The following is a 26,915-nucleotide window of genomic DNA, read 5'->3' as shown; positions in this document are numbered from 1 at the left end:
CCTAGCAAGTTTTATTATAGCTATATACAAGCTTATTCTAAAACTTATATGAAGAGGCAAAAAACTGTAATGGATGAAACAATTTTGTAAAAGAAGAATAAAGTGGGATGAAGCACTCCACCCGATTTTAAGATTGATTATATAGCTACAATAATCAAGACTATGTGACATGGGAGGAGGGATAAATGCCTGGATCAATGGCATAAAATAGAGAACCCAGAAGTAGAATCAGCCATGTATGGACAGCTGATTTTGACAAAGTTGCAAAGTAGTTTTGTTGATTGGTTAAAAGTCTAAAAATGCTGGGTCTGGCTTGCCTCATTTTGTTGGGTAGAGGGAAGCAAGACACTCTGTTGCAATGTTGTTCTGTCAGTCTTGATGTCCCTAACAAGTCTGTTTTCCTCTTCCCATCCTACTGGGTTCTCCTTTGATTGTGACTTGCATTATATTACGGATTTACATAACATTTAGAGAGGACATTTACATGTATTTAGAGAGGAAGATCAGGGAGAAATGTGTCTATGCCATCTTGTACTATTTTTGCAACTTCCTATGAATCTGTTATTTTTTTTCAAAATAGAAATCTAAGAAATGTATATGTGAGGCTGACATATCTCTATTAGACTGCACTGTTTCCATTGAATGGTTAATGTAATTCATATCTGAGCCTTTTAAAATTGCTACGGAAATGATTGCCTCCCCCTCCCTCCTTCCTCTGCTTCACTTCTGGCATCTCCTTCCAGCGGAATGGAAGGTCTTCAACATAGTTGAAGTTGAAGATCTTATGTCAACATAATTTCTATTTTCTCTGCCATTCTGAAGCTTTCAAATATTTAGGGTCATTTCCTGCTTGTTCATGGCCTAGATCTGCCCTGAGATCAGCCTTTTAGGATGTAATGTTAACTTTGAGGGAAATCTCTTTCCTGCTTGAGGTCTTGAGAAAGTAAGAGCTGGCTCAAGGTTTCTCCCTTATTTTTTTCCAGATGACAGTTTTTGAACAGGTATGCATTTATGTGTTATATATTTTAAAATTGCTCATCTTTAATTGAAATTGAAGTTTAAAATCTTGAGTATTTCTTGCTTCTTTAGTTGTCTCCTCTATAATCTGGTATTTTCATTGTTTTCTAGGGGGTTATAAAAAAGGAGAATAAGGTAAAATTGCCTTTCTCACTTAAATCCTAATTACTTTTTTGATACTGGATAGCTGGTACTAAACAGACAAAACGCATAGCTAATTGATTTAGTTGTATTATTACTTCAATACTTTTAAGTCCTATCTTTAGTTTTTAAGAGGAGTATACATCAAAGGTATAAAAGCATTGATTTTAGCATTTCCTGTATTCCTCTTGAATTTCTTTCCTGTTTAACAGAGTACTTCCTTTTGTACTTTTTTTCACATGGAATTCATGGATGACAAACTTTCTGAACTATCTTGCATGTATGAGAATTCTTGCTTTACAAGCATATTTTTTGTAATTGTAAAGCCAATGAGGTAGAGTGCTGAGACACAAGTTAGAAAACTCCAGATTCCAGGTTAAGGACCCATGCTGCATATGAAGTGCTAAACATATAAATCAGAAGACAATATGTTTTACTATTTTTCGTTTTATGTTTTTCCAGGTGATGGAGAAGACATAACATGTTTCCTAATCTCTGGAGTGGTTTTTGTGGTAGAGGCTGGGGTAGGAGTAATATGGTCGAAGCACTTGATTTCTGAAGGTTAAGTGGCAGAAGTGTTACATACTTGTTCTTGCCTTTGCCGATTCTACTCTACTCAACACCAGCTGTCTTTTGTCTTTCCCCCCGAGATTTTAAGCAAATGAGTCATGTTGGGGTGCCACGAAAAGGGGGCAGAAGATGGCTGCTGGATGGCAGGAAGGGGATAATTGCAGAGTTTAAAGTACAGTAAAACTTTGGTTTGCAAGCATAATTCGTTCTGGAAACATACTTGTAATCCAAAGCACTTGTATATCAAAGAGAATTTCCCCATAAGAAATAATGGAAACTCAGATGATTCGTTCCACAACCCAAAAATATTCATATAAAAATGATTACAATACTGTAATATAATACAATAAAGAAAATACAAAATATAAATAAACTTAAACAAATTAACCTGTTCTTACCTTTGAAAACCTTCGTGGCTGGTGTGAGGGAGACAAGAGAGAGGAAGCCGATTGTGTAGGACGACTTTCACTATCAATAATGGATTCACTGCTATCTATTGGCTCAATGGAATCTTTTTCTTTGTATGTAACTTTAACAAGAAACCTATCCAATGACCTAGAATAAAGCAAAGCATTCCTAAGTTTACTCTTGTATGGAAAAGCAAAGGACTGTCCAAAGGTGCTTTGAAGTGACAAAAAAAATATACTAGTGTCAGTTGTGGGCACCTTCCAATGTTCTGAAAAAATCACTGATTTCTGCCAAACACTGCGGCCTAAAACTGAGCATCAAGCATGGGGGATGGTCACCCACAATCCTGCAATGAGAGAGAGAGAGAGAAAAGAACCATTGGCTCAGTTGTGATCAGGTGACATTGGGTGTCACGTACTACTTGTATTGCAAGACATCTCTTGTTTATCAAGTTAAAACTTATTAGAAATGCTTGCTCATCTGGTAGAACACATGCAGAACAAGTTAGTCACAATCCAAGGTTTTACTGGACTTTGTATTTACCGGGAAGTAACATTTGATCTTTGTCTCAGACGGGAGACAACTGTAGGTCCCGCCTCCCGTGGTAGAAGTCTAGATGTAAAATCACCTCATGTGGAGCAGGTGCTACTAAACATCAAGGTTTTTGGCCCTGAGCGACAGTGCTGGCTTTGCCTGACTTCAGTGCTGGGGAATTTAGCAAGCACAGTTTTTCAGCAGGCACAAGACGATGGCTGCAGCATTTCAGGGAAATGGCTAGAGCCGGTGGAAACACATTCACAGACTCAGTAAATTTTTAACTTTTATTCCTGCCTAACATGTAGCATACTTTCTGCAAAAATTATGAGTTAAATATAGTTTAATGGAGAAAAGTTATTTAAGATATAATTGTGACAATTTAAAAAACTCCTCTCATGAATGCAGAAGGAAAGTGAGTCAGTAAACAAAACAAAAACGAAAACAAAACAGATGAAGTAAGAACACAATCTCTTCAACCTAGAGATAGTACATCCATTCCTCTTCTTTCCCAGGTGGAAGCTCCCTGGAGTCACTGTTGAGATCAGACTCCAGAGTAAAAGGTAATTTTTGTGCTGAGAGCGCACGTCTGATTCATAGAGGCAAGTCTGTGTTCCAGACAGGGCAGCCAAGGCGAAGCAGAGTGTAGTATCCAAGTCTTCTATTGCATTAGGTCTCTGGGACACTTGAGGCCGCTAAGTGAGGCTGTACTTAGTTTGCTGAGTCCTTGGACTTCATTTTGGTTTAAAAATGGGTGTTCTCCTTGTCTGTTGTGTTCAGCTGCAAGTATTCCAGAGTGCCTTTTTTGTAGCTGGCCACCCGTGTTGGTTTTCGGCTTCTTATCCCCGCCGCCTGTCTTTTCTGCAAAGAGTTGGCAATCATGTCGGAAAATTCGGCTTGCAAGCGCTGCTGATTCTCCCTGGAAAGAGAGTGGGGAGAAAAAATGGCACTTCTCAGCAATTCACACAGAATATTCCTTAGCTCCAGAACAATCAGTTCAGTTTACCCAAAAGAATGCTTATTTTATCGAATTCTTATTCGGAATGCTTATTCTGCACCAAACACCGGGAGTCCGGAGAATACAGAATGAGCCTTGCTTTTGACAAGTTTAAAAGCTGCCATCCCTGCTCTGTGTAATTGGAGAAAGAGCAGAATATATTTTGAGCTGAAAATTATATTTCAATTTCAAACTGAAACAACACGCTGCTTGATTTGGAAGTGCAGTGAGGTTTACGCAAGCCACCGCAGGGAGGAGAAAAGAAGCCAGGACAACGCAAGGCCCCTGCAACATAAGCCTGAGGACTTGGTCCCACACATCCTGGAGCGTGGCTCTTGTCTGAGGAAGGCTTAGAAGGGATGGTGGGTTTCAAGAGTTTGAAATGGACCTGGGGCCCAGAAAAGATCTGGGTTGTTTTGGCTTCTCTTCAGGCTTGCCGTCTATGTGGGTCCAGCATCTAGGGGTCTGCAAGACAGGGTCTCTGTGCCATAGCAAAAGCCACAGTAACAGCTGTATGACTTATTGCAGCAACGAAATGTGCAACTGGATGGTCATTTGAGTCATCTTCAAGGGAACTGAAACCTGTTCGTTAGACCTGAAACCTCATCTTCCTCCTCTCTGGGAGAACCCAAGCTCCACATGAAAACGCAGAACTGCAGTCCTGGGACTGGAAGAGGGCCCGTTTCCAGCAGCCCAGCAGAGAGCCGTTGGCAGCCGTAGAGATTAGGGTGCCTCTTTGCCCCAGCATGCTCCACTCATGCCCGAACCTGTCATGCAGGAGGTGAGCGGTCAACTACCCTCTGTTCTGAGCATGCCTGAAACACCCCATGTCTGGCAGCCAGAGGGGGAGGTTTCTAAACTTCTCGTGTATGTAGTCCCTGGCCTCTTATTCAATAGATCATTGCCACTAGCCAAGCTTTTTGCCCACAGTGAAATTCCTTGTATGTGGCACAGCTGTCAAAGCCAAGACTTCCACTCGCCTGTCCCCTCCCCACCACACCCACCCCCCCCAGCAGCTTACACAGTAGGAGGTGTTGGCAGGTTGTACTCCCGGTCCTTCACCCCCGTCAGCCAGTAGGTAGTCTCGGTTCCTCTTCCCTAGGGAGGCAAGCAAGGTGAGTGCCACGGAGGCCAGGGGGACAGGTCAGTTCCAGCCCGCCATTTTGACAAATAGTCATTTCCAAGAGACCTTTCCCTTCCATGTTTCTTATCACTGCCTACATTTCAGAACAGCACATGTTCCCAATGTGATTCTCATCCTCTCTAGACAGATCTTCATTTCCAAGTGCCTTTTTGAAAATAAGCCTCTCACCCCCCAGACATGTTTGTTTTTTCCAAAGAAGAGTTCTCTTTTTTCCCAAAGACATTTCAAAATGTCACTACAGGAACATCGTAAGAAGTCTAAATTAAAAAAGAAGGAAATTGAGGTACAATCCTGCTTCGCCAAGAAATTCAACTGGTTTTCATCACCTACATTTTCTTCTAGCCCTTTTCGCCACAAGATTTTGTCACAAAAACTAGCCCTTTGCTAGTTTCCCCACCTTAAGCTTAAAAAAAATGAAAAATCACTCATCTTTCAAGCCAGTAGTTTGCTGGCTGTGTTTGGACCACAGTAATCTAGACACCGCTTCTACTCGGGTGGCAATGTTCTGTATAGAAAGTGTATTTATGGAGGACTCAAAAAGTAAGTGTGATATTAGGACACGTCTACACGAAAGGAGGCTTTTCCAAGTTGCAGTCACAGTGTAAAGGCCAGAAGCACTGTGGCTCCTGGAGACAGATCATTTTAGAGTTGGTAGTTGGCTTCAGACCAATCGTGAAAAGATTCTAAGGACCTTTGAAAAGTGGCCTGAGAGCCAAGTGGAGACATCTGGTGGCTCTGGAGGGTAGTTGTTCTGAATGTGAGGAACGTGGTGGAGAGGAGAGACCAGTGGTTCTCAAACTTTGGTGTACGTCCCGATCACTGAGCACACTCATTAAAAATACAGATTCCTGATCTACATCCACAGAGGGCCTTCCGCAGCAAGCCTGGTGGAGAGTCTGGGCAACTATATTTTAGAAAGCACCCAGATGACACTGGATCAGAAGTCTGGGGACCACAGCTGGTCCACAGCTTCAGAATGGTAAAGCAATCCCTGGAGAGGTGGTTTTAGAGAGAAGCAGCATCTTGCAGTGAAAGCCTGGAAGCGAGTGAGGAGATGGGGGCTTTGACTTAAGTTAAATAAGTCCCGTCCCACACCTTAGCTCTCGGCTTTGCAGGAGGACTTGGGGACAAAACTTGGATGCATGTGGAAGAAATGATGGTGACATTTTATAACATATTGGCCCTAGTTCAAAATATTTAAAGGGTTCTGAGTTCACATTCTTTGGTGGTGGCTTCTCCTACAGGGGATCATGGGTGATCACTCTGGGGAGGGCAGAAAAGGATTCTTCATCTTCATTGAAGATGACATTATTGACCACTGGATGTCCATTCTCCAAGGAGGTGGGCCAAAGTGAGTGCTTTTTCTGGGTCTTCTGCCTGCGGATCCCTTACCTTTAAATATGTTTCCCCTCTCACTTCATATAGGAACTGGCATTCAGTTCTCTTCAGGATGGCTATTGTGGAGCCGCTCACATGAATTCTCAAGGCTGGAAATGCAAAACAGATCAATGAAAATCTCAACCATTTTAAAGAATATTATACAAACACATTTGTTTCCACTTGATTCAGGACATTTGTTACAGATGTTCTTGACAGCTGAGATGGTTTAGTGAAAGAACAATTAGAAATACAATCAGCGAGATAAATATCACACATGGGATGAAAGAGGGTCTGGCACTGCTTTTTGGGGTGCTGAGTGACAGGGTTCCTCAGGTTGTGCTCCACAGGTTCTCACTCTAGCACAGAGCGGTAGCCCCTGCACCTTGTCTTGGGTTTGGTTTGTGGTACGGAACTTGACAGCTGGAATTTGGTTTTGGGTCCCTGTGTATAAGTTCTAAGAAGCAGCTTAAGTGTGGGCAGCAAGGTAGAGACTCAGGAGGGAGTTACAGGGTCATGATTTTCTTAAGTTTTACCCTTTGAGGATACTATTATCCTTCTCATAAATAGTTGGTGAAGACATTCCCCGTTTTGGTCCACCATTGGTGCAGCACTTTCCCTCAATGGGTGCCACAGACAATGACAATAGTACGAATAATCGCAATCCTATGTTGTCTGCCATGTATCAGAGGCTTAGCATACATCACATCAACTCCTTCCAGAAATCCTTCCAGCAAGCTTGGTATCCCATCCTCAATTTATTTCTTCAGCCTTCCGATGCCTAGAAAGATGAGGTAGATTCCTCCCCAGCTTAGATAGTGACTTCTGTCGTTATAATTATAACCAAATCCGTCTGGCCCCAACCTTATTCCTTCCTTTACACCATGATTTTCTAGTACAAATCAGTAGCAGGCTGTCGGTAGACTACCAAAATACCACTCTACCACCTGTGTTTTTGTAAGCTCCGCCCACGCCTATCAAAGCTTTCTTTCTCTCTTTTTTTAAATTGTATTTTTGAATACTTATTTATTTTTGAGAGCGAGCATGAGTGGGGGAAGGGCAGAGAGAGAAGGAGACACAGAATCCGAAGCAGGCTCCAGGCTCCGAGCTGTCAGCCCAGAGCCCGATGTGGGCCTCGAATCCATGAACCGTGAGATCATGACCTGAGCCAAAGACGGATGCATAACTGACTGAGCCATCCGGGCAACCCTCTTTCTCTCTTGTATATATTTCTATTACTATCGCTGTCACCAATATTTATGGAGCATCTACTACATGTAGCTCATGGTGTCTCTGCCCTGCCAGGCAAATGCAATATAGGCTTTTGCATATAATAAATACTTACATTTTTCTTTACGAAAACCAATTCTTGGGCAAACTAAATTGGAATAGGAAAGTGAACCAGTGTATGCTCCATATCTAGCCCATTGAAGCTTTTTTTTTAACTTGCATGGATCTATGCTAACTTTCATAACTATTCCAAGTAGAGCATACCTGAATGCATTTCAAATGAACCAAAACTAATGAAATAGCCTACCACTTAGCTAAAAAGTAAGAATACAATAATTCTCAGTAAATGGTAACAACAAAAGCAAATGCAGCAAGGACTGTATTGACACAGGCTCACGTCCAGTCAATGTGAAAGGTCATTCCTTCATCTCCCTTGTACTTTGTATGTCCCTATTGTGCATTTTATTTTGTAATTCCCCTCTGCTGGAAGCCACAAGCTTCCTCTAAGAAAAGCAATCTCCTTTCTTACGGAGGCCAGTGGATTCCATCCTAGAGGCTGTGTTGACGGTATCTCCAAATAGGCAATAACGAGGCATCTTGATTCCCACAACTCCAGCAGCACAGGGACCTGAAATGCACAGAAAGCAGGAAGTGGAAGCGGCAGAAATCACAGTGTGGAGTTAAGGTGGGTAAGCCTCTTTCTCAGGCACAGTGCCGAATCCTTCATTTTACGTAGAAGTGGATGGCAGTGTGAAAAAGGAGCTGTGGCTTTTGTTTTAAATGGATGTATTCAATGAGAAAAATATGGTTGGAACAAGACAAGCTTCTAGAAGGTGTTCTGCCCTAGCACAGAAAAGTACATTTGCACAAAACAAGAAGATATCCAGAGATCCAGGCTGCAAACGTGGGAAGTCGTTTTTAGTATTTTCAATAGAAGGCTCTCAGGGAGAATGGAGACTCTCCCACACCACACTTCCCTGAGCTCTGAAATGCTGGAGGGCCTGGTACACTGGAAGGCTCAATGGCCAAATTTTGTTTTAGTTTATTTTTATTTACTCAGAGTAGCATTTCTTGGCCTGGTGAGCCAATGATGGAGAACCCGGAAGACAAGGACTTGGCATAATCATCTCTGAGCACTTCACATGTTAGGTGAAATGCAGTGGGATGGGGGTGGGGAGGGCTGTGGCACAAGGGCATCTTGACAAGAACAGAAACCAAAGCAAGACTGGGCACAGCAGGATGTTAGGCAGGGAAGAAGGGTTGTTCATGAAGCATTTGTGTGAAATGACTGAATGCAAGGAGTTACACATTTTAGAAGTTCAAGATGAATCTAGAAACTGCAAAACTGGATTTTTGGATAACGGTAGCTATTGATTTTCTAGTTGGCTTATTGGGTTTTGATCTGTATGAGTTCCTTTGTAGATTTATCCTACAAATTCTCTGACCACACACATTGAAAAAGAATAAAAATACTGGATCTTCTTTTGAGTGCCGAGCCCTTCTTTGTTAGGTTCAATGCAAAACAGCACAAAATAGCCAGCCGAAAAACAAACAAAAACACACAAAAACAGAACAACCTACAGAAGTCAAGGAGCAACAGAGGCTACGACTTGGTCAGGAGATCTCTGATCTGTGCCTTCGGTGTGCTAGGTCTAATTACAGGTGACTCTTCACTTCAGAAATGGAGTAGATAAAGCTGGGGAAGGGCCTGGTAGCAGGAAATTCCTGCAGATATTAAGTCTTGTTTTCAACTATCAGTATTTAACCGCAACCTCCTAATTTCTTAGCCCTAAACCTCTCCAGGTATGTGTGCCTAATATCTATTATCATTCCAGCCCAATGTGGTGGCATGTGGGCCCAGGCGCTGAGCTCAGACACTGAGTTGGTCACAGGGGAAAAGAGCTTGGGCCAAGAACCAGACTTGGTTGACTTGGTTCAGTCAGCCTCCTTGACTTGGTTCAGTCAGCCCTGCTGCTGTCCCTCAGGCCTGGCATTTGAGACGGGTCAGAAAAGGGACCCCGTGCTGTTGCTGGCTAGGGAAATGCCGGAGAAGTCCCCTCCTGTGTACACAGAAACATCCCTAACACATGGTTGTGGACATGATTGGGGAAGAGTGAACATGGCAGAAATTTTTAACTTCCATTTACTGTTACTTTGAGAATATCACTGGTTCATTACTAAATCAAGAAATATTTACTGCCAGGCTCTGTGCTAGGCACTGTGGATACAGGATGACTTTCGCAAATGCAGTGATCTGGTTCTTGCCACAGAGTCTGGAGTGATCTTGGGTTTTCTGTATTTTGAGTCTTCTGTGATCCTTGGAGGGCAGAAAAAAGCAATGGCAAGAAAGTATAGGGAGGTGTGATTTAACACAAGGAAAGACTGTTAATCATTTTAACTATTTAATGATGGAGTGAGCTGGCTTTGGAAACTAAGTTTTGAGGGACTCCTGGAATTATTCTAAAAGTAGCTGTATTATTACTTGTCTTGGAACATATAAAGATAATTCGTGCCCGATAAAGGATTAATCCAGATGACTTCTGAGTCCTCCCCAACTATATTTTTGTATAACATTTATAGCTCATGTTCTCAAATCTCTACATTCCTGGCTGAGTATCTTTCATGGTCTTTGAAGTGATCCATGTACTTTCAGTACTACTGAGGGGGGTGAGGCAGACATAAATGCCTTTCATTATAGGAATTTTACCAGCTATTTTTTTCCCTGTAGATAATCTCATCCATGAAGGATACTATAAAAGTTTAGTGGGAAAAAAATGTGCAGAAGTTGGGGGCAGGAGACGGAAGGGATGGGGAGGAAATAAATAATATATATGAGGACTTAGGAAGAAATCTGGAGGCTGTTATTTCAGTCTGTGGTTGGTGTTTAGCATTCCAGGAGTCAGAGGTGCTGTAAAAGGTGGTGTTCCCTAGAACTCTCAAAGGATTGCCTCATTATGTTGGGATATGTAACGGGATGAACTTCATGTGAAAATCAATCACATCTTAAGACCCTTTATCCTTTCTTATTTAGTTGGTGCACAGAAGTTTATATGTTCCCATTTGCTACAATGCTTAACTCCATACCAGAATGAACGCCAATGCGAATCCATATTGGGAGACCGGGAAGATGCTCCAGCTCGAAGGTCCCCATGAAGCTGAGGATATCCAAGGCCATCTTGGCAATGTCTATTGCATGCCTATTGCCATTCCTCTTAGGCAAACCACTGGCCACCATGTAGGCATCACCAATGGTTTCCACCTGTGGAAATAGTTTCTCATTAGTGATTCTATCCCTTCAAAAGGCACAAGAAATTAAAAACAAGTAGTTGACTACGTATCAAAACAAAAGCTTTTTGAGAACCCAGTTGGAGCATAGCCCTGTACACTTTTTCTGGAACTAGTTCAAGACCAGATCTATGCAAATTTCTTCACGGTTTTATAGTCTAGTTAAATGAATGATAAGTAATTTTGACCATATGAGAGTACTTTATAATAACATAAGTAATCTAGATGTGGTAACAATTCTATAAAGTTTACATTATAATCTGAATGATGGCATATAACATTTAATTACCAGAAAAGTCACCTTTAGCACTTAACATTTTATTTTTGATATCCTTTTTGACAAAAAAAAAAATTAATTGTAGGTTCCTCCAAGATGTAATGCACATTCTTATAGCATGGTGATTCTAAACACTTTTCTTGTAATAAGCAAATTTGTATCAGCAGTATCCTACCAACATTATTCTTTGTAAATGACCTCTCTTTTAATGTTATTGTCATGGTCATATAGTTCACATTTGTTGACTAGTTAACTTCTCTTTGCCAACCGTCTCTGCAAGGCATAACCATTTTCTGTCCAACAAGAACTGTTGTTAATATGGCTTTCTGGCCTACATAGGGTGAAGATGGGGCTAGGACAGACCCTAAAAGGGACACCTCTATGTGGGTAATAACCATTATGACAGACTGTCACATGAGTGACCTTTAAACTTTACTTGTAAGGATACAGTATTTCAGGCATATGGTTTATTTCAATAGTCTTCACAATAACCCGCTGAGTTAGGTGTTATTATCATCCCGTTTTACAGATAGGTAAAGTTAAATATATTTTATGAGGTCGCAGTTAGGTAGGGCCAAGTGGGATTTGAATGAAGAGCTCTATTTCTAAAGTTATTTGCTCCATATGCTCTGCTACTTTTCCAACATGAAATGGGGGAATTCAATTGTCCTTTACTCTTCTGACTCAGGCAATATTAGCCCGAAACTGGTCAGCCCACTAGTCAGGTAACAGATCCAGTTCTGAACTTACAGCGTGTTCTCCCTGTTTTCCTTTAATCTTCTTTGAATGATGCTTGTTCTTTCAACAACAGCAACAACAACAACAACAAAAACAGATTCCCATTCTACTTGTTGTAACTCCACTGTCTTTTCCGCTTCATTTGCAATCAGTCTAAACACTGTCCATTTCTTTAAAAGGTGATTTGAGAATACTAAATTTATTAGCTAAAATTCATTCCTGATGACCTTTATGTTGTTTCCTTCACAGTGCTTCTTAAAGTCATGTGGGCATTTTGACTTCTGACCCTTCTTATTCTTTCACTTCCCTTCACTTTTAGCTCGTGTTCAACCACAAATTCATTAAACCTTAGAGGATAAGAGCTGAGTAATAATAGGAACCAATCAGCTTGGGCTCTGCTGACATGGGGTGGTACAATCATTTCAGCCTGGGAGGTGATATGGTTACCTTGTACACATCGTGGTGATCAAGAATGTGGTCAAAACTCTTATAGATGTCATTGAGCATGTCCACCACTTCCATGGGGGTGCTGTATTTGCAGATGGTGGTAAAACCTACAATGTCACTGAAGTAGATTGTAACTTCCTCATACAATTCAGGCTCCACAATGCCTTTCTCCTTCAGAGACTTGACCACCAGCCTAGATGAGAAAGGGAAAAAATGCCTTCAACTTCAGTAATTTTTTTCTTATCTCGCATAAATCTGTGAGACAGTAGTAATTAATTGTCCACAAAGCATCCTAGGATTTGGGATTTCCACTGAAAGGAGTGACTAGGAAGCAAAGATAGGCTGCACATACTGAATATAGGAATAGAATATATACATACACATATGATACATGTATTTGAACTCAGATGTATATATGCAGGTTTAGCATTAACTTAGTACTTGGCTATTAACCCTTATATGCACGTACATATAACTCTAGTACCTACGTAACCCTCATATGTATACATACTTGTCCACTTTTTACCACTTTGTTGATTGTCAGCTTCTTCTAGATGTTGCTCTACATCCAGAAGCTGAGGAGAGTGTGTCATTAATGTAAGAGGTTAAATCACTACAGCTATCAGATCTGGCTTTTTCATCAGAGCCAAGGGTTTTGTATCCCAAGCATATTTAACATGGTATTGTTTAATATCACTATAAAGGAACAATGCACTTAAAAATTAACTTTGATATATTCTGAACGAGAATTCATTTGATATGTTTTTGGGTCCTTTAAAAAGCAAAGTCAGTCACCATGTAAACACACGTTAAAATTATGGCAAAACTGCAGAAGTCAAATAAAAGCAACTAAGAATATCTCTGTTGCAGAGATAGAAGAAATAGTATATCAGACTCAGAATTAAGACAGAACCGTAAGAAGGAACTGCACTTCTTTGATGTGCCAATTGCCTAAATGGAATAGAACTGACATGAGGCTGGATGCTCCCTGTCTGCCCTTGGGATGGCTCTGTAAAGGACTCAAGTATGGAACCATTAGAATCAGAACATGGCCACTGGGAGGTGCCATAGAGGTCATTGATAACCCTGAGGCTTAAAAAGTATGACTTTCACAAGGTCCCACAGCCAGTATTAGAACTGAAGCAGTATTAGAACTCACAACATCCTCCCGCCTTTCAGTCTTTTTATTGCACGGCATCTCCTCCATGACCCAGACCTTGGATATTCATGGAGATGGGGATGATCTGGAGGTATGCCAATTGTGTCCAAATAGCAATGTCTTCCATTCTCCCAGAAGACAGCTCATTAACCACAGGGACAGGCAACATTCCTTTTGAGAACCTCCAAAGCATCAAGGGAATTTTTTTCCATTGGTGCGATGACAAAGCCTGGGACCTTTAAGAAACACCCCTTTGGTGTGGCTGATTGGATTCTCAGGGGTCACTTCTGGGGTGGTTTTTCTTGACATGCCCAATATAAGGGTGCAAATTTTTTGAAGGATACATAAATGTAATCATAAAATTGGATATTTCACCATTTTTGCCCTTCATATTACTGCTTATATCTGAAAAGTCATATAAGCTTGGGAAATAGTACACAAAGAGAGGAACGAATGTTGGTAGATAAATGAAGGGCTGTGACTTAACACAGTGAGCTTTGGTAACAAGCTGTTGCTGACACAGATTAGCGAACACAGTAAATGTCTTAGAAAGGCCTCCCACAAGAAGAAAAAACTTCTATTTTAACATCTCAAAAGCCAAGAGGCACTGTTTAAGTAAGCAGTTAAGTAGAATCTGGTTCCTACATGCAGTCTTAGTTTATTGACAATCTTGCTGTAAATACTTCTTTTTGATTCTTCTAAGTTATTGTTCATGTACATTTTAATTTTCTTTTACAAATATATTTTTACATAAATTATCAGACAGTTGCACTGGAATCATGGTGTATTGCAGCTATTGAAGAGATCTGTGTTATATAACCTATGGCAATCCAATAAAGCATCTACCCCTGGAGATGAAAAGTAGAGCATAGGGAATATAGTCAATCCTATCGTAACAATATGTCTACGGCCATACCACCCTGAACACGCCCGATCTCGTCTGATCTCAGAAGCTAAGCAGGGTTGAGCCTGGTTAGTACTTGGGTGGGAGACCTATTGTAACAATAACGCTGTATGGTGACAGGTGGTAACTTTGCTTACTGTGGTGAGCACGGAGTAATACACAGAATCTCAAATCACTCTGTTCTACACCTGACACTAGTATAACATTGTATGTCAACTATACTCAAAAGTTAAAACTACCATCTAGTGATCAAAGTGGCACATTACAGCAAAGGTAAGATAAAAATCTGAGGCAGTGAGCCAGCTGTTTCAAATCATTTGAGTAACAGTATTGGTTAAAACCACAGATGATGACACCCTGGGAAAGGCAGCCAGATTGTCTGGATGTTGTTTTTGTTACAACTCAGCACTAAAGGCCAGGCAAGGAAGTATGCATCTTAAACCTAGCATTTATGAAGCTCTGATAGAAATTGCAATCTCTGATGGGAATATTAAGGGCTCCAGCCTATTACCAGGGCACCATTTCCAGGCTGTTCCTTGGCATTCTGAGGGCACACAGGTCCTGCAGTAGGCCTCCTTCAGGCACAGATGACTGAACACAGCATGTTGGTAACTCCTACCCTCGTCACTCGGGTTTGTCAAAGAGAAACGGTTCTATTGAGAAAACAGCTCATACAATCTCAAAATCATCCTTTTACTAACATAGAGCTGATACTCTAAATGAAGCATGGGCTCAAAAGAAAACAATAATGAACACAAGTTATATATAAAAGTCATGGCTATTATGTACGATAATAACAGCCATGGACATTCCAGACTCTGGGCTAAGTACCTTATATCCTGAGCACTACTTCAGGAAATTCTTAGGGCTAGCCTGTGAGGTACAAAAGAAACTGAGGCTTAGATGATGTAGGTAATTGTCCAAGACTGTACATTGGTAGTCAGTGGTGGGAACACAGTTTGAATTCAGGCCTAGCTGACCTCAGCTTCCACGATTTCACCCAATGCTGGACTGTCTAGCTTAGGCTTCCTCTAACAAAACAGTTTATTCTACTTGAACGAGAAGAGGACATTACCGCTCACTTGTGACAGTTAAGGGCCCCTTGGCCAAAGTCTGTTTTCTAGCTCCACATTTTAACTTCTTGCTTCTCTTAACATTTCTTTGTTATTATCTGAGTACTAACACTCACAAAACTTTAAGCTGTATAGGGATTTCAACTTTACTTCCTTTCTCTTTATGTCCTGGCTGTGATACTGTTTCACAAAACAGACGCCAGCCCATAGATGCCTCTGTGATGAGGCATCTGATATGTGGCCCCCACCTCCTCCACTAATGACTGTTCCTACTCCGTATAATTTGGCTTCTACTTTGAGGTGAAAAGAAGAAAAGAAATGGGCAGTTAGTGCCTACAAGTGCCTTATGGCTCACAGAATCCAGAGGAAAATTTTAATTTCCATTTTGAGATTAGGGAGAGACAGACAGTGACCTACCACAGGTCCCAGACTTAGTAAAAGTGGCAAAGTGTTAGAACCCTGGCCGTGCTAACTCCACTGCCCATACTCTTTCTGGGGCAACACACAGCCGCTTGCAAATAACTTTTTTGGGGGCGCCTGTGTGGCTCAGTCGGTTGAGTGTCCAACTTTGGCTCAGGTCACGTCATGGGTTCGTGGGTTCGAGCCCTGCGTCAGGCTCTGTGCTGACAGCTCAAGAGCCTGGAGCCTGCTTCAGATTCTGTATCTCCCTCTCCCTCTGCCCCGCTCCTGCTCACGCCCTCTCTCTCAAAAATGAATAAACGTTAAAAAAAAATTTAAATTTAAAAGAAAATAATCTTTTTCTTCTAGATATTTACAGTACAAACCAGAACAAGTCTTAGCAAGGTATGTGTATTTTTTTTAACCGAATGATCTGTTGAAGAATGTGCAAAAGGGAACAATCTTATGTAGATACAAGGGAAACAAAACAATACTAGAAGAAAATGCTGACGCTTTCAGCTATAAGAAAGAAGGCATGGCTGTGGAATCATGAGAAACTACACCGGCAAGAGGACCTGCCTTACCTTGGAAGCAACATAAAATTGAGTCTGTCAGCTCTGTCCCTCTCTGCCTTGTACAGCTGCGTCCTTTCCTCCACCAGATGTTCCAGGTTTCGAGAATACAGCTGTAGACGTCGGATCAAGGTGTCCATATAACTTTCATTTTTTTTGTCGTGAAATAGGCTGTAGGTAGTAATAAAGAGTTGCTACAAATTATTAAAGCATAAACATCCAGTAAAATAGTGGACAAATGTGATTAAAAAGTTATAAAGCAAAAAATAAAATAAAAACGGTCAACACACGTTAAAAAAAATTAGCCTCAGGAGAAATTAAAGAAATAGAAAGAGACATAAGATATATTTTTAAAGTTGATTTATTTATTTTGAGAGAGAGAGAATCCCAAGAAGGCTCTGTGCTGTCAATGAGGAGCCAGACGCGGGGCTCAATCTCATAAACCGTGAGATCACTACCTGAGCTGAAACCAAGTCGGTCGCTTAACTGACTGAGCCGCCAAGGCGCCCCTAGAAATAGTCACAAGATTTTTAAAAAAGAAAACCAAATGTTAGAGTAATGGTAATAGTGGAGGTAAGGAGGAAAAACATCCACTATGATCTTCCTGGAGGGCAGTGTGGCAAAATGTGTCATAAGCTTTAAAAGTACACACACTGATCAGTTCACCAGCACTTCTAGGAACTAGCCATAGGAAACCACAAGAATGTGCTGAAAGGTAACTACAGAAAAGTCACAGCAGTCTTTATAACGGCAAGTGTTTGAAAATAACCCAAACGAGTAACAAAACGTAACGAAAATATTATGACACAATGGAATATTCATGCGTTGTATAAAATACAAATTAGAACAGTTAAAGATACAGAAACACGCTACCTCTATATTAAGTAGAAAAGTTGATAAAACAGCAAAAATTATAATTTTAATTTTTGAAAACCAGTAGCCGTCTATTGAGAAATAGGTCATGTTTTTCCTTTGTTTGCTTATTCCTATTTTCTAAAATTGAAAAATTTTAATAACGATTTACAATAAAGGGAGAATCTTTTTTTTTTTAAGGCACTAGAAGTGATAAATACAAGTATAAGAGAGGGACCGAGAAAAGCAAAGCTGAGCCTTCTGTTTTCTCCTTAGAACAGAAAGCTTGGGTCCTCTGCTTTGGATTCTGTGTCTCCCTCTGCCAAACCCCCTCTCACATTCTCTCTCTTTCTCTCAAAAATAAACAAACATTAAAAAAAAGAAAAAAGAAATGAAAAAAAAGAAAAGAAAGACTGGGTCCTAAAGCACAAAACCTAACTCTGGATGATCTTGTTAGGCCAAGGACACTTCGAGAAGATGCCAGCTTTCTTCGACGCTGGGACACATTGCAAGCCTTGGTGCAGAGCTCAGTCAGGAGGTACATTGTCTGTAAGGTTGTTCAGTATCGAGATAATGTTTATACCATCTACAGCACCATAGAAGGGGTTGAATAAATACTACTATTTCATTATTACAACAACGATTTAAGTTACCACTTCTGCCCTCAAGGAGAAGATGGCCTCCATCATAATCCCCTGAGGTGGGGAGGGATGTTTGTTAAAATTTCAATACATTTCTGAGTCTACCTCAGACCTACATAACTGGAAACCGCTAGGTCTGGGATTATGAAACTATTTTTTAACAAGTTCCCCAGGGACTTTTCCTTGAAGCCACTAGTATAGAGTCTAGTTGGGTGAGGGAGCAGGTGTAAGGAATAAAGATAGATGATCCCCCTTTGTGATGAATTGATTCAATTAAAACAGTTTTCTCAACCCTGACTGCATATTCTAATCACCCAAGGAGCTATTATAATCCCCTATGCCAGCCTGCACCCCAGACCAATTACGTCAGACTCTCTGGGGCAGGGCTCAGGCACTGTTGTTGTTTTTTTTTTTTTAACATTCCTGCCCCACCCCCTCCTGCCTGGTGATCTCAGTGGGCAGCCAAGTTTGAGAACCACTCTATTAAAGGCTATGTATCAGGGGCCCAGTTTATCTTCATGAGTTTACATTTCACTTATCACATGTACAGTCTCATCGGATCTTAGTAAAATGTCTGTGAAAAAATTAAAAAATGAGCAAGAATTACATCATTTGTTATTTTCTGCTCCTTCCACACAAATGACAGATTAGATGTACCCTTCAATGACCACTTTCATGATTTCACTTGACCTCATCTCAGCCCTGGGCTTTTAGGTTCCATAAGTATCTGAATCTTTGACTTAATGAGAAGTATGGAAAACAAGAGCTGGAAGGAATTGCAGAAATCATCCTATTCAAGTCCAGTTTTAATAAAAAAAAAAATTGACATCCAGTTAGGGTAAGCACTTTGCCCAATGTCCTACAGCAAGCTATTACCAGACCCTAGTCTAGAAGCTGGATCTCCTAATCTCTTCACTGTTATTTTTTTCACTCTAACTGAAAACACGGAAAATCTAGAATTCAACCTTACTGGATAATTGTGTGCTTTTTTTGTTTTTTTTAAATTTTGGACCCTGAATTAAAATCTGATTCATGGCACAAGGCTTAAGCACCTAGGGCCAAAGTTTCTGATTTTAAGATTTTAAGAGCTTCTTGATCTTAAGAATGATCTAGTGGCTTTGCAAATACTCAGGACTCGTGCTAGACTTCTAATTACCTCCAGAAGGGTCAGGGAACTAGATTTTTAACAGACATATTTATGATCAGCCAGAGTTTATATATTAATCAGGCAATTTTGCCCTTGGCTATTTAACTTTTCAAGTGATTATTCCCTGAGAAAATGGTCTGTTGGTCTCCATCGCATTTTAATTTTTTTGAGACAGGGGTTGCAGTCTGGGGTTTTTCATTAGAACAGGCATTCCATTCTGAGGTGCCACTGGGTGTCAACTATTATTAGAAAAATCGGAAATAAGTGAGGAAAAGCAAAAATTTCAGCAATACCCAAATATCTTGGCCAACGTAGACTCAATTTTCTTGAAATCTGGTCTCTTCTCTGGATCTTCCTCCCAGCAGTTTTTTACAAGTAGATAGACCTGAAAGAAAGAAGGGGTGGATTTGCTCAGGGGGTGGTATCTTCTCCTATTCTCTTCCCTTGATGGGAGTAATTGAGGCAGGGAGTATTTTTTTTTTTTTTTTAAGTTTATTTACTTTGAGAGAGTGAGAGCCTGAATCCAGGGTGAGGGGCAGAGAGAGAGAGAGAGAGAGATGGGAGAAGAGAACGTGAAACAGGTTCTACACTGTCCGTGAGGAGCCCCACGCAGGTCCGAAACCAAGAGTAGGCCACTTAACCCGCAGAGCCACCCAGGCGCCCCGAGGTAGGGAGTATTTTTAAAACATCTCAACTCGGACAATGAGGCTGAGATTGCTTAGTTCCCCTCAGTCTGTCTCCGCACCACCTTGCCTCACCCGTCCCTTGGGCCCTAAATTAATGAAAAATGTGATATGGGTTTGGATGGGGCTGGATTGTCGGCAGAAAATGCTTTACAGAAGTTTGCAGGGTTTATGTGCAGTGGGTATGAGGCAGTGACTCTAATGTGAATCTCTTCCGCAAGGGCTTCCAACCACAGCGACCAGCGGAATCACCCCGAGAGGTTTCCAGTTTCCCGTGCTCACGCTCCACCCCAGAAGATTCCAATTCCCAGCAGTCCCGCCTTGTCTGAGTCAACCATGGTCTGGAATCAAACGATCCTACTGCTGACAAATCGTCAGAAGGTCCATAGTAACCTAGTGAAACCTCACAAGGCCTGTGCGTGCGTCATTCACCTCACTTCATCTCGTCACGTGACCACTTGATCATCTCACGTCATCACAAGAAGGGTGAGCACAGTACAAAAGGAGATTTTGAGAATGAGACCATGTTCACATAACTTCTATTACAGTATTATTGTTATATTGTTACAGTTGTTCTATTTTATTATTAGTTATTCTTGTCAGTCTCTGTGCCTAATTTAGAAATTAAACTCTATCAAAGGTATGTATGTCTAGGAAAAAGCCTAGTATATAGAGGGCTCAGTACTTTCTGCAATTCAGGTATCCACCGGGGGTCTTGGAATGTATCCCCTGTAGATAAGGGGGGACGACTATATACTTTTCTATTATTTTTAGATGTGGGCATATTCATTTTTTAAGAAGTATATGACATGGACATCTTGATCTTTTAGCTCCTAAAAATTGAGAGGGCCATATGTGCTTCAGAAGCCAGGTCTTGAGGTGGGAGAGGTGGAAAAGGATATGGGGCTGATGACGGTGCCCAAAGAGAATGTCTGAGTCCTGGCCCCTGGATCCAGTGCATGTCACCTTATTTGGAAAAGAGGTTTGTGCAGATGTGATTCGGTAAAGGACCTTGCAATGGGAACATTATTGTGGACCACCTTGGTAGGCTCAGTGTAGTCTCATGAATCCTTATACAGGAGGGAGGTAGAGGGACAATAGACAGAAAAGATGAAAATGGAACCATGGAGGCAGAGATTGCAGTGTTGTGGCCACAAATCAAGGGAAGTCAGTAGCCATCAGAAGCTTCTGGAAGAAGCAAGAAATGGATTCTCCCCTAGAGCCTCTGAAGGAAGCATGACCTTGTTGACAACTTATTTCAAACTTCTGGCCTCCAGAACTATAAGGCATAAATTTCTGTTGTTTCAATCCACCAAGTTGCTGGCAATTTGTTATGGCAACACACAAAACCCATGTAGGGAAACGCACTCACTTCCAGTTCTTTCTCCTCTGCCGTTTCCAGGAACAGATCTGGGCGGAAGGGTTTTACTCCATTGGAATTCTCTACTCTGAAAATCTTCTCTGATGGGATGAGAATTATGCAAATTACAAGAAAGAATACAGCATGAAAAAATTTTAGCAGCAGCCAGACCCTGAATTGGTTCACCCACCCTGGATGGGTACCCAGTGAAAATATGGCAGAGCCCAGGCAAGCACTCAAAGAATGAATAACCACCAGGCGAGGGGTCTTATACCCACTTATACCCAGGGGGTTATTAGCTTAAGTTAAGGTTACTAAGTCTCTGAAACTTAACTTGAATACCACTACCTTTAGTATGTTTCCTCCAAGAGTCTAGCCTGCCCTCTCTACATCCCTTAGACCCCCACCCTCCAGAGAGTTAAGACCTGGGACATAATAATTACACAGTAAGCAAGGGTTGGATGAATGGAAGGAAGCATTTCCCTCTTGAGAAGACCTGTGACAAAAACTATAGATCTTCTCTCAGTAAGAACTAAAATACATATGTTGTGCCATGAGAGTGATGTAGCTCAGGTGTTAAACAGACACACATCTTTTCTTAGAATCAGAAAGGAAGGGGGGAGACCGTAAGGCAAGAGTCTTCAACCAACAGTAACACTGACAGTAACGACACCTGGTATGTTATATGCTTTTCAGAGCATTCTACCATTCTTCCTGTCAACCCCTCCAATACCCCTGTGTGACGTGCAGTGGAGATATGCCATTACTTCTGCGGATGAGGGGACTGAGCTGTGGCCACAAAGAGATGAGGGTCTTGGTCAGCCTAGAATGCAGGCTCCCAGAGAGGGCAGATGGCTGAGTCCAACTCTTACCATTCTCATCCCGGCAGCTCAACGTGTAGAAGGTTTCTCTCCGCAGGATGATCTCCTGGGCAATGATCCCGTAGCTGTACACATCTCCTTTCTGGGAGATGCTGGCCTGGCGGAGGTGCTCCGGGGCTGTCCACAGGTCTGTGAATTCAGCATTGAGATTGCAAAGTTGAGGGAGCTGAGCGGCTCGTAGGTCTCCAACCTGCTTTTGTTCTTTAAGTCCCTATCCCATGCACCCTGAATATGAGTGGCCCTGAACTTAAACGTCCCAAACTTTTGAGGGGTTTATGCTAATGCTGGTGATAGGGAGAGAATGCACATTTGCCTCTTGAGCTGACTATATAATGCCAGGATTTGGGTGAGGTCACATGGCAATGTGGTCCCTAAAACTTCTAGAATCATAGTCCTGAAAACCCTCGAGCCTACCTAGAATAGCACTTGGTGTATAGGAGTGCTCAGCAAATATTTGTAGAACGACTACAGTAGAATATGAAAGGCTGAGGATTTAATAGCTTGTGGCACATATGGCATAAACCTATGAAACCTTCATAAATAAAAAATACATAAATTTATATTTTTATTATAAAATATAAAATATGTATACTATATGTATATTATGTAATATGGAACATATTATGTATAACATATATGCCTACCCATTGAAACACATTTAAACAAAGAGCCTATCAGTGACATTTTGCAGGTTGGACATACTCACAGCCTCCAAATCAGCTATTGGCCACAGATGTGTTTTCTTGTGTTCCCACAGTATTCTTGAAAAAATAATGCATACAGTTTTCTCACATTTTACTCTGTGCCTGCTACTCATTAATGCTTCACACAAGTGAAGTGCTCCTGTGTTCTGTGCTTGGTTCCTATAGACACTTGGGTTTTGGACCCTATCACATAACTTAGCTAGTAACACCAAGGGCATACATTCAATTTCTCTCCATCCCTTGCAAGTTTTCTAGGATCACCTAACTCCTTCTAAACTTTCTGAGATTTTCTTTTTCAATGAAAAAAATCTTTAAATTCATGTGAGGTGTGATACACTTATGCTGAGGCACATTTCCCTTGTTTGGTTTTCCATCCAAATGTTCATTGCCTTTTTGAATTTATGTCTTGTTAATTTGTGTGATTTGTGATTCATATACAATTGATCCTAATGGTTTGGGGTAGAGGACAGGTAAGTGGATGAGCTTACGTTAAAACTTCAGGTAACTGACAGCACAGATTCGTAGGTATAACTGAGTGATGTTTAAGAGGATAGCATTTGATCGGCAATTCATCTGATTTTGTGTTGTGGTGAGTCATCTATTAAAGGAGACTTGTTTCACCACAGATGAACCATGCTTGACACATGGTAGGTCTTCATCAAGCACTTATTGGATTGAGTCCAGTGTCATCCTACGCTTGATGTGACTGAAGAAGTAGGGGCAGAATTGTAATTTTACTTTTATTGAGAGAAAATGAAAGGATTGCAAAGTAGAATTAGAAATCAAATTTAGGTTTTTGGATCTAGGTGGTATTTTGAGGCTTTGTGGGAATGCCATATTTCTGAGGCTGTTTAACCCCGAGTTATAGTAAAGAATGGGTAAATGTTCAACATGAAAAGCTCTTTATACAAGATAAATCACTTTTCTTTGTGTTTCTCTTTTGGCCCTTATAACAATCCAGAAAGGGATAGGTAAGAATATATTTTACTGATAAGAGTGGTTTTTTTTCCCATTATCATAATCACAGACAAATGAATGACAATTTGGAAATAGGTCTTCTGCCTTGTATTCTATCTTCTTGGGCAAATCTCAGCCTCTGAGCCTCAATTCTGACTTATACCAAGGAAGAGAGTTAGACTAGATGATTTCTAAGGTCTCTCACTACCCTCACCTTCTCTATTTTTTCACCCTGTTCTGCTTCCACAGCCAGTAAGTTCTTCATGATTTCCTCACTGATATCCAGAAACACACGGATGAAGGAAACCCACAGAAGAGATTTGTTCAACTCAAGAAGCACTTGTTGAAAACTGGCAAAAACTGACAAGGGTGTAGTGCTGGAGAATGAGCCAGCTGTTTCCTCTTGTGGCTCCAAGTGTTTATTTTCTGATCAGTATCACCACTCCCTGACCACTTGTGAGAATTTTTTTTTTTTTTTTAAGTGGGGAACTAGTAAAAATGGCATTCCTTACAGACCTTTTGTTGGAGGCAAAATGGAACTGCAGCCAAAATCAGTGATCTTTACCACCATTCTACTGTCTACCACACAGTTGGTGGATTTCAGACGGCCGTGGACTTCGGTCTTACTGGAGTGCAGGTATGACATGCCCTGTAATTTTTCAGATGACAGGGAAACAAAGAGATATGACACTCTTCAGCTGCTTGGTTATTTTAAAGAAAGTAATAACGTTTTGAAAGCATTTCAGCATGCAGACAGCATCACACCACGAGAATTTAAATTTAGTTCCATTAATTCTCCTTTAAAAATATTAATGCCCTAATACTTGCCTAAGCCCTGCATCTTAAAAGGCAATTGTCTAAAGACTCTGGTTAAACAGTTATGCAGAATATGAAACAAAGGGTTGATTCTAATTTTTTTTTAAGTGTTTCTGCTTACCACTTAGTCTGTGATCCTGGGGTGCATTTCTGGTTTTCTACCTCAATAAAAATACAGACTTGCCCTTCTGAAGGGAGGGGCAATTCAATTACGAAAGGGCAAGCCTCTCCAACCCCGACCCTTTTTTTTTTTAGGTGTAGGGGGGTGGGGTGTGGTGCTGCTGTGCTTCCCTCTGGTGGCCAGAGGTGTCACTGCAGAAATTGGTCTTCAGCCTGGATCACAGGAGTGAAAAGTGGCAAAGAGGATGGGTATCGTACAATACTTTTTAAAACCGATTCTGGTCCTAGATGACTTTCAGGCTATTTAAGGCTGTATCAAACAGCTCAATCTTGGGATTGACTTGTCTTCGTTCTTGAATGAGGCCGCTGGCAGCCACTTCCTTTTTTCGTATACTATCTGGGAATACACATGTCCAAATTCATTAGTGCCTTGAGCAAGAGGGTTGCCTGTCCTGAACATTTTCTCTTAAAAAGATTGTTGTCTTGCCTGAAGCGTAATATGACTTTGATTTCCAGCAAGTCTATGAAAATGTGTACCCCAAGTTCAGAGCAGGAAAAACATAATAATAAAAAGTAATAGCTTGGATATCGAACATTTATTTATACCAAATATCACATGAAGTACATGCATTATTTATGAAATCCTCACAACAACCCTCTGACATAGGTACTATTTTTCTTATCATTTTATGGATAAAGAAACCAATGCTCAGAGAGGTTGAAAACTTGCTAGACCTGTTTTCCTATGTTTACTTTTCATAAATGTCTCTTTTGTTTGTAGGTCTCTTACCTTAGCAATGTCATACAAGACCGAGATCTTAAACTCCCAATCCATGAATGTACCATCAGGGTAGGAGATGGTGTCATTTAAAACTTCCTGAACAGCAGAAAAAGAAAAGGAAGAAACTGTTGGAAGGAAGGATCCTGTGGAGATTGTTATAGGCTAATAATGATCTTCTAATCATGAGGCCTGGGGCTCAGAAGCAAACTGAAATGCCATTGTCCTGTTTTTCCTGAACGTGTATTTCTTTCCTTTCCTATGAAACATCAGGTGGCTGTCGCCATAATAAAATGAGGAGGAGATACTCATCGTATTCCAAATCCTGGTTCTTCCGCCAGACAGGGGGAAAGGAATGAGCAGACACCTGACTGGAGAACGGGCTATCACAGGTTGTGGGCTGCAGGTTCTGTTTCTCCGAAATCACACTGGTGATTAGCAGGATTTGCTATTAGGGAATCCCGTCCTCTTTTTTTCCTCACGGGATCAATTGCGTCCGTTGGCTGACAGCTCTGAGTTTTCTTTACATTTACCAAGTACTCTGTCAGTGAGAGCGAGTTCTTGGATTTTGTGTGAATTGTACCACCTAGAAATTTGAACTTACTATTTTTTTTTTAATTTTTTTTTTCAACGTTTTTATTTATTTTTGGGACAGAGAGAGACAGGGCATGAACGGGGGAGGGGCAGAGAGAGAGGGAGACACAGAATCGGAAACAGGCTCCAGGCTCCGAGCCACCAGCCCAGAGCCCGACGCGGGGCTCGAACTCACAGACCGCGAGATCGTGACCTGGCTGAAGTCGGACGCTCAACCGACTGCGCCACCCAGGCGCCCCTGAACTTACTATTTTAACACGATGATGGTTCTGTGAAGATGCAGGGTTGTAGCTAAGCAATAACTATTCTTCACAGTAAAACTCTAATAACCTAATAATAGGTCCCTGTTTGGGGAAAAAGCCCAATTTGACCTTTAGTTTTAACTCAGGAACTGTACCAATGATTTCCAGTGAAGGGCGTGTAGTCATTAATCATTTCAGATAAGGCTGGTTTAGCTGCGGCTATCAGGCCCGGTTAAGGGAGGGAAATTATGGGCAGACAGTCTCTGAAGTAATTCTTTCCCTTAGCACATGATATATTTTATATTTTTATTTATTATCTCTTCTCCCTATGGACATGTAAATTCTGTGATACTTTTTGTTCTGTATCTTCAATATCTAGTACAGTATCTGGCATATCTAGATGTTTCATGAGTATTTGTTGCATAAATGAATCAATTGTTCCTAAACAAGGTTAGCCAAGGTTGTTATATATTTATAAGATGGGAAGCATATTGTCTTTTATCTAGGGAAACACTTGCCCATTTGTTTCCTTACAAAAGTAGGTTCTGATGGGATTTGCCAGGGACTGAAGCCTGGGGCAGGAGGGGGATGGGACTGTAAAGTTTGCACTGGCACAGCCTTTGCTTTGAGATTCAAGATACAAAGGAGCAGTTTCCTGTAGAAGCTCAGTCCAACATGATGCTAGAAGGGAGCCCCAGAGCACTCAGATAAATGAAGTTTCCTATCTTACAGCAGAGAGCCCAAAACACTATCTAAACATTGACTGGGCATGTTAGGGATTAAAAGGCCATGTGAAACCCTTTGACCAGGCCCTATGAATTGGTATTCTAAAATTTCCTTTCACTGAAATCGAATGATCAGATTTGAT

The 26,915-nt window shown here is 41.1% G+C and overlaps 1 protein-coding gene across 13 annotated transcripts in view; it reads right to left on the bottom strand.

The window, feature by feature from the left end:
- Positions 1-2,943: 2,943 nt before the first annotated feature.
- GUCY2C (guanylate cyclase 2C) overlaps positions 2,944-26,915 on the bottom strand; it is a 140,844-nt gene continuing 116,872 nt past the window's right edge. For all 13 annotated transcript variants that reach the window (XM_086714025.1, XM_086714024.1, XM_086714026.1 and 10 more), the window contains 12 exons: positions 25,224-25,310; positions 24,014-24,146; positions 21,828-21,965; positions 20,968-21,056; positions 19,206-19,297; positions 16,285-16,443; positions 12,166-12,358; positions 10,503-10,677; positions 7,948-8,046; positions 6,204-6,298; positions 4,689-4,765; positions 2,944-3,589 (listed from right to left, as the gene is read on the bottom strand). In XM_086714025.1, the coding sequence (XP_086570151.1) occupies positions 3,415-3,589; positions 4,689-4,765; positions 6,204-6,298; positions 7,948-8,046; positions 10,503-10,677; positions 12,166-12,358; positions 16,285-16,443; positions 19,206-19,297; positions 20,968-21,056; positions 21,828-21,965; positions 24,014-24,146; positions 25,224-25,310 (1,512 nt within the window). In that variant the 3' untranslated portion in view covers positions 2,944-3,414. The remainder of the gene's footprint in view (positions 3,590-4,688; positions 4,766-6,203; positions 6,299-7,947; positions 8,047-10,502; positions 10,678-12,165; positions 12,359-16,284; positions 16,444-19,205; positions 19,298-20,967; positions 21,057-21,827; positions 21,966-24,013; positions 24,147-25,223; positions 25,311-26,915) is intronic.

The sequence above is a fragment of the Puma concolor genome, chromosome B4 (genome assembly GCF_028749965.1).
Source record: "Puma concolor isolate L17-30 chromosome B4, mPumCon1.1.hap2, whole genome shotgun sequence".
NCBI lineage: Eukaryota > Metazoa > Chordata > Mammalia > Carnivora > Felidae > Puma > Puma concolor.
This window is presented reverse-complemented; position numbering and strand designations above follow the sequence as displayed.